The sequence below is a fragment of the Lissotriton helveticus genome, chromosome 11 (genome assembly GCF_964261635.1).
Source record: "Lissotriton helveticus chromosome 11, aLisHel1.1, whole genome shotgun sequence".
NCBI classification, from domain to species: Eukaryota; Metazoa; Chordata; class Amphibia; order Caudata; family Salamandridae; genus Lissotriton; species Lissotriton helveticus.
In genome coordinates, this window is record NC_136072.1 from 644772854 (window position 1) to 644788292 (window position 15439).

At 42.3% G+C, this 15439-nt stretch overlaps 1 protein-coding gene across 1 annotated transcript in view; it reads left to right on the top strand.

The window, feature by feature from the left end:
• ADAM9 (ADAM metallopeptidase domain 9) overlaps window positions 1-15439 on the top strand; it is a 491300-nt gene that overhangs the window by 180465 nt on the left and 295396 nt on the right. Inside the window, exon 5 of the mRNA XM_078666483.1 lies at window positions 2413-2489. Within this exon, the coding sequence (XP_078522609.1) occupies window positions 2413-2489 (77 nt within the window). The remainder of the gene's footprint in view (window positions 1-2412; window positions 2490-15439) is intronic.

Sequence of the window (15439 nt, forward strand, 5' to 3'; positions counted from 1 at the left end):
ATGAGAATCAACAATGTAACAGAACAAGATCAACAAATTACACAGTACATCAAAAAATAGGCAATACAATTAGGAGGGGAGAGAAAGGACAGAGAGGAGTAGTGGAGGGGGCAAGGGAGGTGAGAAAGGGAGGATAAGGGAAGAGACAATAAGGAGAGACGAAAAGAAGTCTGTCTAAAGACCGACTGGATAGGTGACGACCAAGGAGGGAATCCACGGCCCATCTCCTCTATAGCTAAACCAGGTAGTTCCATCGGGGGTCAGATAAAATAGTTCAGTCTCAATACATTGAGAGGGGAGAGAAGGAGAGACATAAAAATAGAGGGACAATGCTGGAGGAGAGGAAAGACTATTGAACATCAATAAGGAATTGCATGACTATATGGAATACCTGCTTGATATGCATACATTTGTATGTGACTTTCGCTATTATTGCTGAAATTCATGAGTAAGCCAGGAGTATTACATGAGTAAGTCACACACCCTCTCATCCTCAGTTATTTATTGAGAAAGTAAATACAGCAAAATGTAGTCTGCAGTTTACCGCATATGTATTTTAATCTTTGAAGTTTTCGGTATCTGTTTGCATGCAGTTTGATTCCTGCACCTTTGTATTTAAGTATTGAATATGGGTATAAATAGCCACTTATCAGCTCATGAAATTACTTTTCAGAGAGAAAGTGCAGGAGAAGGGGGATCTGAAAAGTTAGTTATGCCTTTATCTTTTTAAGTGGGAGTTTTGATTCCCCAGAGACAACTACTTTTCACACTCTGATGGTTTTGGTAAATAGCACTAGATGGGTTCATTGCCACAGCTCAACTATAGTGATTACAGTTACAGTAGGTGTGTATTTTATGTTTACATGTAAGAAGCGATGTTATAAATATAGTGTTATTAAGGAAATTAGGGGACATATTATGGATACAATGCATTTTCCTGGATCTTTTAGATGCATCTTTAAAAAGGTGCGCCCAGCGCAATCCAGGAAAATGCTCCGCACTATAGTGAATGCGTTACCCTCAGGGTCGCGCATTCATGTGAAAAACAGAGTGGCTGCTTTAGAGTAAACATGTTTTCTCAGTGCAGGCAACCCCCAGCCTGAACTTTTTCAGGGAATTAGGGATCTCTTTGCAGGTGGGCGCAGTCACTGACTCCACCCACCTGCAAGGGGATGTTGGAGGGGAGGTCTATGACACCCCTTTTCCCCCGCAAGAGGGCTGCCAACAGGGGGCGCACTGAGAGTGCGCCTTTAGCTGGTGCAGTATCAGTGCACCTCCTGTTAGCTTCTTTGCCTCTGTGCCCGCGTCTGTAAAATGGCGTGGGCGCAGAGGCAAGGACATTTGCTCATTTGCATGGCCACACACCCATTCAAATGAGAGAACGCCGTCTTGAGGAAGCCCTGGCGCTTTATGTGTGCACCAGCGCTTTCAGTATTACAGAAGAGGACACACAGGCGTATGTGGCCCCTCCTGTAATACCATAGTGTCCCTGGAAGCGCAAAGTGCGCACAAACACCTGTTACGCTCCCGGGGCACGTATATCATAAGGCCCCATGTCGGCTTTTATTACAAGTAGGGACATTCCTCTCTATCACTGGTTATTCATGGCAAGAAATTATACAACAGGATATGGATTACAAAAGCGTGTACATATACAAAAGAAACCTTTATGCACACATACTGCTATGTGAATAAAGGTATGGCTTGTGCCAATCCACTGGCAACACTTATGCCAATCTACTCAGCTACAATTATTCTATTTTTCAATTCACTCTGAATTTATCTAGATGTACTTCATATTCTTAACAATTTGTGGAAAGTTAATGTAATGTGCTCATGGGTTTGGTGTGAAAAAACAGTGTATGAGCAGCATATTCACTTCTTCCATACTGCTGATTGAACACAAGAAAAATGGTCATCCGCCAGTCTTTACAAATTGTCATCTGTCTGACGTTACATGTATCGGTCATAAGATCCTTCGTGTCATGGTTGTGCCTCTCCCTCCCTGTTTACACAGTATCCACTGTCTGTCTTTTATTTAATAGTCAACTTTAACTTTGTGTCAGCTCTTACTTAACCTCAGTAACACAAAATATAAAAATAAATGAAAAAACAGCTCTCTGTTGGATGTGGTGTCTTTAATTTCTTATTGATTGGAAAGGTAGAGTCAGTTTGAGGGATGGGGTATTTAGAAAGTGACCAGGATACATTGTTTTAAGAGGGCATTATGTATAGACCTGGATATACCTAAAATGAAATTAAAATAATTATTGATCAGGTAATATTTTAGTTCATACCTTAGCTGAAATTATTCTATATAATATTGCATGGACTCTTTGGCACACAGTTTCTCAAACAAATCCTGGTCAGTGGCTAGGACTTTGGTGGAGTAATTATTTTCTTCTTTTATAGGATCATTGTCACTATCATGGATATCTTGAGGGTGTTCAGGGATCAACAGCGGCTCTCAGTACCTGCTTTGGACTAAGGTATTGAACATAATATCATGGTAAAATAGTTTTTTTTCCAGATTTTATTTGTACATTTATCATGTTGGAAAAAACATACATAACTGCGGTCAATGTACATTAGGTGATCTTTGACAATCTTCACATTCCATAGCAACAGTATACAATTTACAGATAACCAACCATATAGAGGAACAACCCCATTACACAGTGCCAACTTTTTCACTCTGAAGATTCCCCAAACAATCTTCTTCCCCATTCATCCAAACATGTATCAGTTCAGACCAGTCATGTAAATCTTCAGCAGCTTTATCATCTGTACTAACCATTTCCATTCTAATTTCCCCTGCAGTATCCCATTCCGAGGCATCCTTCTCCTAGGATGCTATCTTGGGAGGCTGCGGCCTAATTCAGTGGATGGTGGTTCACCAATTTGTCAAAACCAATCCCAATTCCAGGGAAGCAAATTGATGTTGCAACTTCGAACCCCAAGGCTTAATGATTTGATTTCAAAGGCAATGTTGAACACTTTGTTCAATTTTCAACCTCATAGTACGCTTCAAATCGTCCATCCCCTTCCCAAAATTAAGAAAACTGAACACAACCCCAGGCCATATACTAAAGGTCTGCTTCACCCTCTCACACAGCGAGAGCATGTCAGGAGTCTGCACAGGTAAATTCTGTGTGGGCGATTCGGGCAAGGTAAGTACATTGTAAATACATGAAATGCATTAATTTACATGTAACATTGCTAGATATAGTTTGAACTTTTCCAAAAGAAGACCCCTATTCTCTCTCATTTAATTGCACCACCAAATCTTGGTCCCACCGTCTCTGGGCTGTGAAAGGTTGATTGTGCCTATCCCTTATCAGTGCACTCTAGAGGTATTACACACCACAAATTGCATGCCCCAACTCTAGCCTTATATCCAAAACAGCAGTAGTCTGGGGCACTCTTCCGGATCCCATCCAACTCACCATGGCAGGGTTTACCAATTCGGCATAATGCGGAAACTGTCCCGAACCCACCCCAAAGCTAAGTTGGGCCTCCTCAAACGTTATAACTGTCTCACCAGATTACAATTTGCCCAGTGTGTAACTCATTCCCCATCGGGTCAATGGGCACGTCCTGGCATATATTTTGCAATGGCTACAACCACCATATTTGCAGTGACCTTGGAAAAGGAGGGTGTTTCAGAATCCTACAAACACCTGTGTCCCATTCTGAGACAACGTGTTCACCTACAAAAGAGCATTGTGTAGATGTCCATCTGCCGGTCATCACTTTCACAGGTGATGGAATCCTCTCCCACCTGCCCTTCAGTACCCTCTTTCCCCAACTACCCTTAATGTTGCACCGCCACGCTGCAGGCTGTAATTGTGCTGCCAGGTAATGCAACACCAAGTCCAGGAGGCCCAGACAACCATCAACAATGTTCAATTTAAGAATTGTTAACGTCACTCTTTACCACTTTCCCGCCCACTCCAATGAAGTCAAGAGAGTATTTATTTCAGGAAATGTTGGTCCAAGATGTCCACACAGCGAATGCTGTTAGTAGTCTAGATCTTAGGGCAAGAAGAACATCTTTGCAAGTGCTATGCACATGACAACAGTAAGTGGGAGCAATTTCCAGAAATCAGTTGATTTACGCAGTCCATGTAACAGTTTGCCAATTTTAAGATCATACTGGTTTGGCATGTGCGTGACCTGTGCACCCAGGTAACTAAAGTGGTCCTACGTCTATTTGTGATTGATTTTAGTCAGTAATCTGTCTGAAACGACCCCTACTAGTGTTGCCTGTGGGGACGCCACTGTCTTGTCTTTGTTCACAAGTAGGCCAGTTGCACCTTAAAATCTATCCATTTCTTCCACAGCGTGGGTTATCTATGAGGCTCTCTGAGGTAAATCAAACTGTCGTCCGCATACATAGACCCTATATGCAACACATATCCAACCCGAAATCCACATTCTCCAAGGGTCTCCCAGAGCTTTATCACCAGGGGCTCCATCACCAATTCAAACCGCAGTGCTGACAGGGTTACACCCCTGACGTGTACCCTTCTCACTCGCCGACCTTTTGATATAATACCATCTAATCTTACCCTGGTCATTGACCCTGTATGCAGGAGGCAAACCCAGTTCTGAAACACTGAGCCGGTTCCCATGTCGTGCAACACCCTAAACGTACTCCCAGCTATCTGTGTCAAAAGCTTTCTCGATGCCTAGCGTTACCAGCGCACCTTTTACATCCATCTGCTGCATAAAATGCAATACGTGAGCTAGTCTACAAATATTGCTGCGTCCTGGGATAAACGCACATTGATCCTCATGCACTAACAAGCCCATTGCTTCATAATTACGTAAAAGATTACTATCATCTTCACGTTTGCTTGTGCAAACCTTCTCCCAGATTGCTTATGCAACGCATGTTCCCATTTCCTTGTGTAACCCTTGGTTACAATGTTTGAACTACAGCATGCTAAAAGCCACTCAAGAGGGAATCCAATCCTTGTTCATAACCAGGGTCTGCATGGCCGGAGTTCTTGGGAATCATTTCTAATGAAGAGACGTGGGTGGTAGCAATGAGGGACGGAAAGGGGTGTTCAACATGCAACCATTTATGCCTTTGTGAAACATTAATATCTTTCTTTAGTGCCTCCACGTATTTGCTATGATTGCAAAAAATGAAACCTCAGAAAATTTTCGCCTTAGCATTCTACGTGGTGGAGTGGACTGATGGACGCACGCACACACTCAAACACACACATATCAGCGTTGGTAATAGTTTCCATTTTATTTTCCTAATATTAAGCACATTTTGTTTTTTTGTAGTCCAGTTTTTTTCCAGCACAAAATAGAAATCTTCATCACGCTTCTTGATATAAAACATTAAACGGATTTAACGCGCTCTCAATTAGATCTTTTCGATCACAGATCTTTTTGAGGAATGTCTCTGTGTGAACTGGTTAGCAGAACAACAGCTAGCACAATGTAATAGAAATACAATAGTAATATTCAGCCTCACCAGCTGTGCACAGTCATGATGTACCCCTTATATCCTTCACACGTTGACTATAGTACGACTGACGCTGGAATCTGGGGACCACGGTTCGATCCCCGGCTCCGGCGGCAGGTTAGCCCAGCACCATGTGACTCTGGGCAATAGCTCGCTTAATCTTCCCGACGGCCCCCCAGCGCCTAGAGACCCTTACGGGTGATTGTGCGCTTTACAAATGTGGACTTTACTTTTTACTTTTTTATAGTGCCACTTCCTGATTCCGCCCACAGCGCGCCCGGAGGCGCTACTTGAAGAGGACGCTCCCTCGGTGGAGCGGGGGTGTAAATCCAGCCGGAGGGCTTCTTACCGGAGGGTGAATGCTGGCACAGTAGCTCCTGGGTCCCTGACGCTGCAGTCTCGCCGCCACCGCTTTCCACCTCGCGGCTTGAGACTACAGCTCCCAGGGAGCTTAGCGCCCACTTCCTGATTCCGCCCACAGCGCGCCCGGAGGCGCTACTTGAAGAGGACGCTCCCTCCGCGTCGCGGGACGCGCGCGGGGGCGGGCGCCGGGCTAAGCCCGGGCAAAGGGCGGGCCCTCTGTGGCCCTCCGAGGCCAGAGGAGGCCGGGGCGGGCCACCCCATTTGGTCCTAACATAAGAGGTACAGAGACACCATACAGTTTACTTATCTATGTTCCATTGTCCAGTGCCGTCGACGGGCCATACATAGTCCTCCCATGATGTCTTTTTGGGAAGAGCTCAATGTCGTGTGCGGCACTAACTATGTCCCTGATACATTAACTCCCCCCAGACTGGGCAAAGACAATGATCTCATAAACTGTACCACCCAGACTGTGCCTGTATCCCCTGATTTAATCCAATTTAACAATGAGGAAATTCCATTAAATGTTAATCTAATGTGTCGTAGCTCCCCATCCCTCCCTGCCAATCCAAATCTGTTAACGCCACATAAAGCAGGGTCTACATTAAATAATCCTGTTTCCCCCTTTCAATCGACCCTATTGGCCGAATTTGAGCGATTATTGAATGCTGCTTTGTTACCCTTGGTCACTAAAATTAAGGAGTTGGGAGACAGGCTGACCAGTGTTGAACTAATAGTAAAAAGGTCTGATCCACCTACTGCAAATTCGGTTGTTTCCCCACGTTCCACGCTCAGTATAAACCCGGACAAGCCTATTCCTATTGAACTCAGAAAAGCACGAACAATTGACCCTGCCCTGAGTATACCCTTCCCAAGGGGCCATAATAACGCTCCTAACCCCACTAGCGCCCCTTTTAAAGCCCTTCGATATCCTCAGCCAAGAAGGCATAGAATTAATTTACCCCCTGAAGCTGCCCCCTACGTGTCCGTTCTTTCCGGGGTGCCTGAACTTGGTCAGGGAAACCACGAAACAACCGAGGAGCTGCTAAATAAGACCATCTTTTGGCTTCACAACAATAGACCGCTGCCGCCCGCCCTAGATGGCGGAATTGTGAGCGTCAGGAGGGTGGGGTGGTTAGGCAGACTGCCTAAAGACATCTCGGGAGATCTGATATTGATCAGATTTAAACACAGGAACATTGTCCCCTTTTTAAGACATTCTCAACCAAAACCCGGTGATGCCCCTATTTCTACTTGGGACTTGTTCGATTTTTACCCAGGTCCCAGAGAAATGAACAATAACAATTGGTGAAAGGGGACTCTGGCCACCATGTGTTCCACTCAGACATGTAAAATGGAAAAAGCCCATTTTTAATAATTGTATATATGTATCCTGTCGTACATGCTATGCATCAAGGCCTAATTGATTGCTCCTTTTTTTTAAGTTATCACTCTAAGTTTGGTTTTCCAGTTCTTGCTTTTTAATTGGTTACCATTTACTTATTTTAATGAATTGACCAAATTCTTTGTTTTAAATTATTTTTGTAATTATATGTTTGTATGATATTGTATGAAACTCTTCGCTTATATGATATTTCATTGTTGAATATCGAATAAAGCATATTTTGAACCTTTGAACCTTTTTTATAGTACTTGGAATGATCATGTATGAGACCCGTTTGCTCACTTGGGAAGTAAGGTTTGGATGCAGTACAGTATAATATAATTTTAAAGAGCAGGGCCCTCTCCTGTTTTTAAAATATACATTACAGATTATGGAGAGGGCATAAACATATGAGAGAGTTGGCCATCCTATCTGTTCATCTCTGCTATTTTAATGCAAAAGCATTCCTTTAAAAATATTGCCAGTGATTTCAAATACATTTCTTTTGATCTTCCCTAATATCAGGCACAGCACATTTTCACCTGTACCCTCTGGCTTGCACTCATATCCTGTTGTGCTGCTGTAGGTCTTATGAGTCCGGTATATCTGTTTAGGATTACCCAAAAATATTTTTTTGTTAGGTCCTAACCATGACCGTGTAGCTCACTCCTCTAACTTCTTAGCATGTTTCAAATAGGCCTTACAAAAACAGCCAATCCATTCTGTATTAGCAGAGTGTCTGAGGACCCCCATAATGACAGAGTGTCTGTACACTAGCAATCTCCCTGAAAGAGATTTAGCCCAGCTACCTGTCCTCTTTGCTTTCGTTTTCTCAGCAACCTCTCCAGTTTCTGATCTTCTCAAAAACAAACGGTCACATGCCTCACAAACATCCTGGTTTCTCAATTGCATCAGCATTCTGGCCAGGTAGGCGACATTCGCTCTAGTCATAGTGCCGGTACTTGAACCACTTACAGCACACAATCCCACTATCCCACACAGCCAAAACACCAAAGTTATATGCATATTGTATACCACATGCTTCCATGCCATACAGACAGCATAATGACGTAAACTAGTCTGTAGATGTCAAATCCTTAAACATATGCACATTAAATTAATTTCCACATAGTTAAAGCCCTATCCTCATTAATAACACATCGGAATAACCAAGGATCTTTTACTTGCCTCATTTACTATTAGTTGGGCTGAGCTGAATCAAATGAAAGTGTTGTAATACCCAGGATTCATGAAGGGATTTTGTATTTTTCCCTGTGATGGAGCCCCCCACATAGCTTCTTTTCATTGTCAAACTTCGCTTTCTCTCGACTTACAAAAAACTACGATGTTGGGAACAGAAGGAAGATGGCGGCCGGCTAGGACACTCGGTCGGGAGCTCCGAATTCACCTATCATAACGTTAAGTAAAAGCATGCCTTTTCCCTCACTTTGTCCCCATGCAACCCGAATGACAACCACTGCATAATATTGATCCCATCAAACATACCTGGATTTTGGTGTTTCTATCGGATGACCCCCGGGATGCAATTTTCCCTTTGACGGAGCAGCCTTGAATCGGACGAGACGCCGCGCACCGGGACCTGGGCAGCAGCGCAGGAGGCTAGTAGAAACTGCTGGAGGGTGCTGGGAAGAATCTCCTTCCTCTTCCAGGGCAGTCAGAGTAGCAGCAGTAGCGGCAGTATTTTCGGAGGCAGCAGCAGCGCGGACACAGAAAGAGCGCGATCACCGCACTATCGAGCGGTAAAAAGTAGAATCTCCCAGTCTGGCAAGAACCCCCTCAACCTCCCGAGTGACAGCAGCAGTGGCGGCGACGTAGGGTCTGGAGTTCCGGAGAAGGATTTAAGGGAAGAATCGGTGGCAGCAAGAGACCCCAACCCGGGGTGGCGCCGAAATCCGCCTAAAATTTTAAAGTGGAAGGAGTGGAAGGAGGAGACGAAGCCGAAGCTCATACTCATAAGACGTCATAAGAAGAGGGTCTTTCAGTCACAGACCAACAGAACAAACCATCAAGCACTGCAGCAAAAGCCTGAGAGGACGACCTAGACGCCCATGCTTAAGGTACGGGGGGGTAGGTGGGAGATTAGCTGTTCCGGATTTAATCACCGGGTGTAAACAATACGATCTTGCAGAGTACCAAATAGAACTTCAGGGCACACAACAACGGGTACTAACTAGTACTAGGACCAGGACTGAGACTGGGGCTGGGCAAGGTAATTTTGCAGGGGGACGCAAGGAGGAGGTGAGGACTAGGGACACAAACAGAGAGGTAGCTATCACACCAAGCACCCAGGAAGCGGAAAAAGGAGAGGGGGATAAGATTGCGCAACCCTGCAGTGAGAGCAGCGGCAAAATACAATCATCCTACTGCCTTAGGAATAGGCAATTCTCAAAGCCAAACTTCCCACCAGCAAAACAGATTATAGTCCCTAAAACTACAAAAAGAAAACAGAAAGGATCTTCCCAGCTGGAAAGTTTATTGCAAAATATAAAGACCAGAGCAGCTAAAGCGAAAGAGCAAGGAAAACCTCAACTAGAGCAAAAGGTTAAAGTCACCCCCTCTTTAAGATCTTTCTTTAAAGTCCAACAGCTGGTTCAAGTCCGGGGTAGAGGTACTGTCCAACAAGATAAAAACGGTCACCTGAACCCACACATGAGTAAAACTGGGGAATTGACTCCCCTAATGGCTGAGGGAATGGAAACAGCTAACGCAAAAGATATTGCTGCTGTAAGTAGGGGAGAGACCTTACAAAAAGCATCTCAAATGGAATCAGCATTGAACCCTAACACTCCTCACATAACAGAACAGCTCGAAGTGACCTTAGAGGAACCAAGGTCCGATCTCACACTTAACCAGACCGAACAGCTGATGGAAAAAATTATGGACAAAATGATGAGCGAAATGAAGGAGAGATTCACAGCGTCAGAAACAAATCAGAATAAAATACATGAGATGTGTGAGAGCCTAGATCAAAAACTAAATAATCTAGGCGAAAGAGTCACTGCAATCGAATCTACAGTAGAGCCTCTCAGCAAAAAAGTTGACATAAACCATAAAGAGATAAGATCACTAAAAGACAGTGACAGGATCATTAAAGAAAAACTAGAATCGCTAGAGAACCAAGCGAGAAAAAATAATTTAAGAATCTTAAATGTCCCAGAAAATCTGGAAGGGTCAGACATTAAAATGTCATTGTCTCTCTATTAGAAGAATCCTTTCCTTGGACCAAGGAGACTAATCTGAGGGATGACATTCAAAGGGTCCACAGAGATCCTTTCGGAAAGAGCAAAGAAAGAAGGTCACCACGAAAAATCCTAATTAACTTTAAGACATACACATTAAAAGAAAAAAATCTAAGTGAAGGGTTGAAAAATGGAACACTCAAAAAAGACAACTGGACTTTTAGGATCCGTTCTGATCTGTCCAAAGCCACTCAGGACAGACAATGGGAACTGGGGCAGTTCATGCAGGAATTAAAATCCCTTGGAGCCACAGTACAAATGAAGTTCCCTGCAGCTCTCCGAATTATGTGGCGGAACAAAATGCACAACATAAGGGACCCCAGAGAGGTAGAAACTTTCATTGAACAGATCAAGGATCAACTACGAACAGAGAAATAAAAGGAGAAAAGAAGAAACTAATGACAAAAAAAAGGGGAGAAAAAGAGGAAAAGTAAAACTTTTGTAGGTGAAACAGGAGCTCGAAAAGGGCGAAGAATACCGCCCAAAAAGAAGAAGGGAGGCTTCCTCAGGGTGGGAGAAACTAAATCACTATTTCAAAATAAAACTAGAACACGGGTGGGGAGCAAGATAGGGAAAACAAAAGAAAAAAAAAATGTCCTCTCTAACTAATAAAAAAGGAGTTATCGGGAACTACATAATTCAACTCAACTCAGATCACATAAATAAATGACGACAAACCAGAAAAAAATTAACATCCTCTCTTGGAATGTCAACGGCCTTAGAACGGTTAACAGGAGGAATAGAATTCTAGAATACCTAAAAGAAACCAATAGTGAAATAATTATACTACAAGAGACTCATCTCTTGAGCAAGGAGTGGGACCAAATAGTGAAAAAACTAAACTGGGTGGATGTCTGTGTCTGCACTACACAGAATTGTAATATCAAAGGGGTAGCAATCCTCATCAAAAAATCTCTTGAAGCAAAAATTGAATATGAAGCAGTAGACAGCAACGGAAGATGGGCTATTACTAAAATGAGAGTAGACAATAACACCTTTTCCATAGCCGGGTACTATGGCCCCAATTTAGACGATCCGATACCACTGCAAAAACTATACTCGGAGCTTCTATCCACCTCTGGCCCCATAATTCTAGGAGGAGACTTCAATATACTACTGGATCCTAAAACGGACAGATCGCCTCCTAGTAAACATGTGAACTTACCCAAGATGAGGGAATGGCTAGGAGTCTATAAAAAAGACCTAGACTTGATAGATATCTGGAAACAAAAGGGGGACAGCAAGCAGCCATTCACATATCATAACAAATAACTGGGACATAGATCCAGGATAGACTTTTTTCTTGGAAATAAGAGCCTATCAAAAAGCGTGAGATGTATCGAAACATAGCAGAACATCTGGCCGATCACTCCGCAGTTCAACTATCACTACACATTACAATTAACTATCAATCACCGAGGTGGACAGTGGATCGAACTATATTATCTGACCTACAAAACATTGAGGAACTAATTAAGGTCTCTGAAAATTTCTTTGAGGATAATCAAATTGGAACATCAAAACAAATTACTTGGGACACATATAAAGCGGTCGGCAGGGGGAAGCTGCTAAGTTTGGGAGCTTACAAATCTAAAATCAAGAAACAGGAAATCAGAAACATGGAAAACAAAATTAAACTAATGGAAGAGAAATTACGTCAGGAAACGCCTCTGAACCGAAAGAACGGTTAGAAAAAAAGGCCCTGCAACTCAAGGAGAACCTATCTGATTATCTGGAAAATATAGTAAGAAGAAAGTGGGAAGCAAGCAAACTATCAAACCACGAATATGAGGAAGGATGCGGAAAAATCCTGGCGTGGAGAACTAAAACAGATCAGACGAGGAATGCAATATCTTGTATTCAGAACAACCAAATGACTGAGTTTTGAGGACTCCGTGATAAAGCAGGAGTTTGCATTGTTTTTTTCCAAACTATATGAAGAAGATATAAACCCAACTGACGACCAAATCAAAAAATACTTAGATACTGTTTCATTACCATAACTAACGAAGGAGGAGGAGAATGAATTAAATAGTGAAATCAAAGTCGAAGAAGTAAGAGCGGTGATAAAGAACTTGAAAAGAGGAAAAGCTGCTGGCCCGGATGCTTTGCCAAATGAATTTTACTCAGCACTGAAGGACTCAGTAGTAGTCCAGCTAATAGATTTAATAAATAAAGTTTATATGGACCAGGAAAATATTCCTGAATCTTGGAATGACGCCACGATCAGTATTATTTTTAAAAAAGGAAAAAACCCGAAACACTGTGAATCCTACAGGCCAATCTCATTGCTAAATTGTGACTACAAAATATTCATGCAAGTCATAGCAAAGAGGCTAGCCACAGTGATACCTAAACTAATCCATCCTGATCAGAAAGGATTTACAAAGGGCAGACAATTACACGAATTAACACATGAACTACTTGCAACAATTGACATAGCCATCTGTGAAAAAATGCCATTAACTATAATCACCTTCGATGCAGCCAAAGCATTCGATAGAGTAAACTGGGCCTTTTTAAACCAAGTCATCAAAAAATACAACCTAGGGACAAGATTTGGCGGTATGATAAAAGGAATTTACAAGAAACCAAGAGCAAAAATACTAATCAATGGATCACTCACCAGCAATATTGAAATACAAAGAGGGACAAGACAGGGGTGTCCACTATCCCCCCTCATATTTAATCTTTACATTGAGCCTCTCGCATGCTCCCTGAGAAATCACACCTCAATATCCCCTTTCAGTTATCGCGTGTGGTCAAAGAAAGTGGCACTCTATGCAGATGACTTGATGATATTCACAGATAACTATGATATTTCCACCAACGCAATAGAGGACACGATCTCCAAGTTTGGCAACGTATCAGGATATTTAACAAATCAAGCAAAAACTGAAGCCATGAGTTGGAATACACAACCCAATACAACATACTCCAGAAATAAAATAAAATATTTGAGGGTCAACCTGGTCAATGAGTTGGAAAAAATCCCACAACTAAACTTGAATAGAGTCCTCACAGAAACAAGAAGACTACTCAAAGTGTGGGAAGGGCTACCCCTAACCTTTCTGGGAAGATCTAACATTATAAAAATGTCAATCCTACCTAAGTTCACATACTTATTTAACACCATTCCCCTGGAATTCCAGAAAGATGCATTAAAGAAAATCCAGGGTGAACTAGCCAGCTTCATTTGGGCGTCTAAATGTACAAGAATTGCATGGAGCAAATTAAGGAGAAAGAAAGAGCAAGGAGGAATAGCCAGCCCAGATCTTTTTGAATATTACAGGGCTTTCCATTTCAAGAATATGAGACCCTTGCTTAGAAAATATCAAGCCTACCCAAACTACCTACAGAATATGACAGGGAAATTGGATTATTTTTTGTTCAAATTCGGCCACCCGAAATTAAAAAAAAATATAAAACTAAAGATCCTATACAACGCGGCAAAAATTTGGTACCAAATTAGAAACACTGTGAATATACCATACTATAGCAACATGGCACCAATATGGGATTCCCCTAGTACACCAGATTGTTTAAAAGACTCCCTGGCTCTACCACTAAAGGTAGCTGGAATTGAAACTTGGGGGCAACTCTTAATAAACAAGTCCATAATCACGTGGGACCAAATGTTCCCAGCCTCTAACTTAAACTTATCAAAATTCAAGTTCTATCAGTTGACCAGTTGGGCTAATTCTCTAACAGAAAAAAAAACGGGCAACGAAGGCTTAGAGAAGGAAATGATAAAATCCTCAGCAATAAAAAAAGAAATATCGAAATGGTACTGGGCCCTTGTAAAGGCCGGAGAGGAAGAATGCCCAGTTCCCGAAACAACATGGAGGAAAGACATGCTGGATCTAGACCTTCATACTCTCTAGCAAAAATCTCTAGAAAAATGCTGGTCAAGCCTAAAAGCAGCTGCTCTGAAAAGAAACCATTTGTTAACAATCCATAGGGCATACTGGACCCCAAAAAGACTGTCGAAATTCAAAGGAGCAAACATAAAGTCCTGCCCCAAATGTGGATTGGAGAAGGCAAACGATATCCATATGTTCCAAGAATGTCCACTACTCACCGCTTTTTGGCATGTAGTTGGTAAGACGATAACTTTGGTACTGGGTCATCAAATAGATGTAAGTATTACTTTAATTATTTTTGGGATTTTTCTTACAAATGAATTGGAGATAAGTAAACTTACTAAAAAGCAGGAAAAGCTACTGTTTGTATTAATATTATTGGCAAGGAGAGAGATTTGTATTACCTGGATTAAACCAACACCTCCTTTGCATGCAAACTGGCTAAACTCTATATTAACAACGAATAAACTGGATAGGAAAGGGAACATAAGTAAAAAGTCAATTTTTTGGGAACTATGGGAACAGTACTTACAAGCAGCTAACTAATACCTCTGAAAGACCCACTAACCATATCCAATGATTAAAGCGATGACAATAATTCAGTTGGAATAAATTCTGCCGAGTAGGCAGGATGGCTAGCTCCCCTCCCACATAAGAACCAGAATTATTGGCAATGATAAAGGAGAAACCTGCTTACAATCAACACATAAAGGGATACTCCCCATCCAAGTATGAGAAACACGGGGCAGTGACGGCACAGAACGTTGAAACAACAGACTCCCGAAACTCCTTACACATACAATCTCAAAATGAGGATAAAAAAAAACAACAAAAAAAACTACGATGTTTACATAAATCATTCACCTCTTAGTCAGTCAGTCTTACATTTTACAGTGCCTGTTTCAGATGCTGATAACGTTTGAGTGGAAACATACCGTAATTGATTAGAACAAGAACGCATTCGGAAATAGCGGTTCCTTTCCTCATGTGTGGTGGTCCTGCCCACAGATCCAGGCATTTTGGGACAAAGTCCTCCATAGGATACACTCCATTACTAATGTTTTACTTCCTGGTGCTCTGTTAT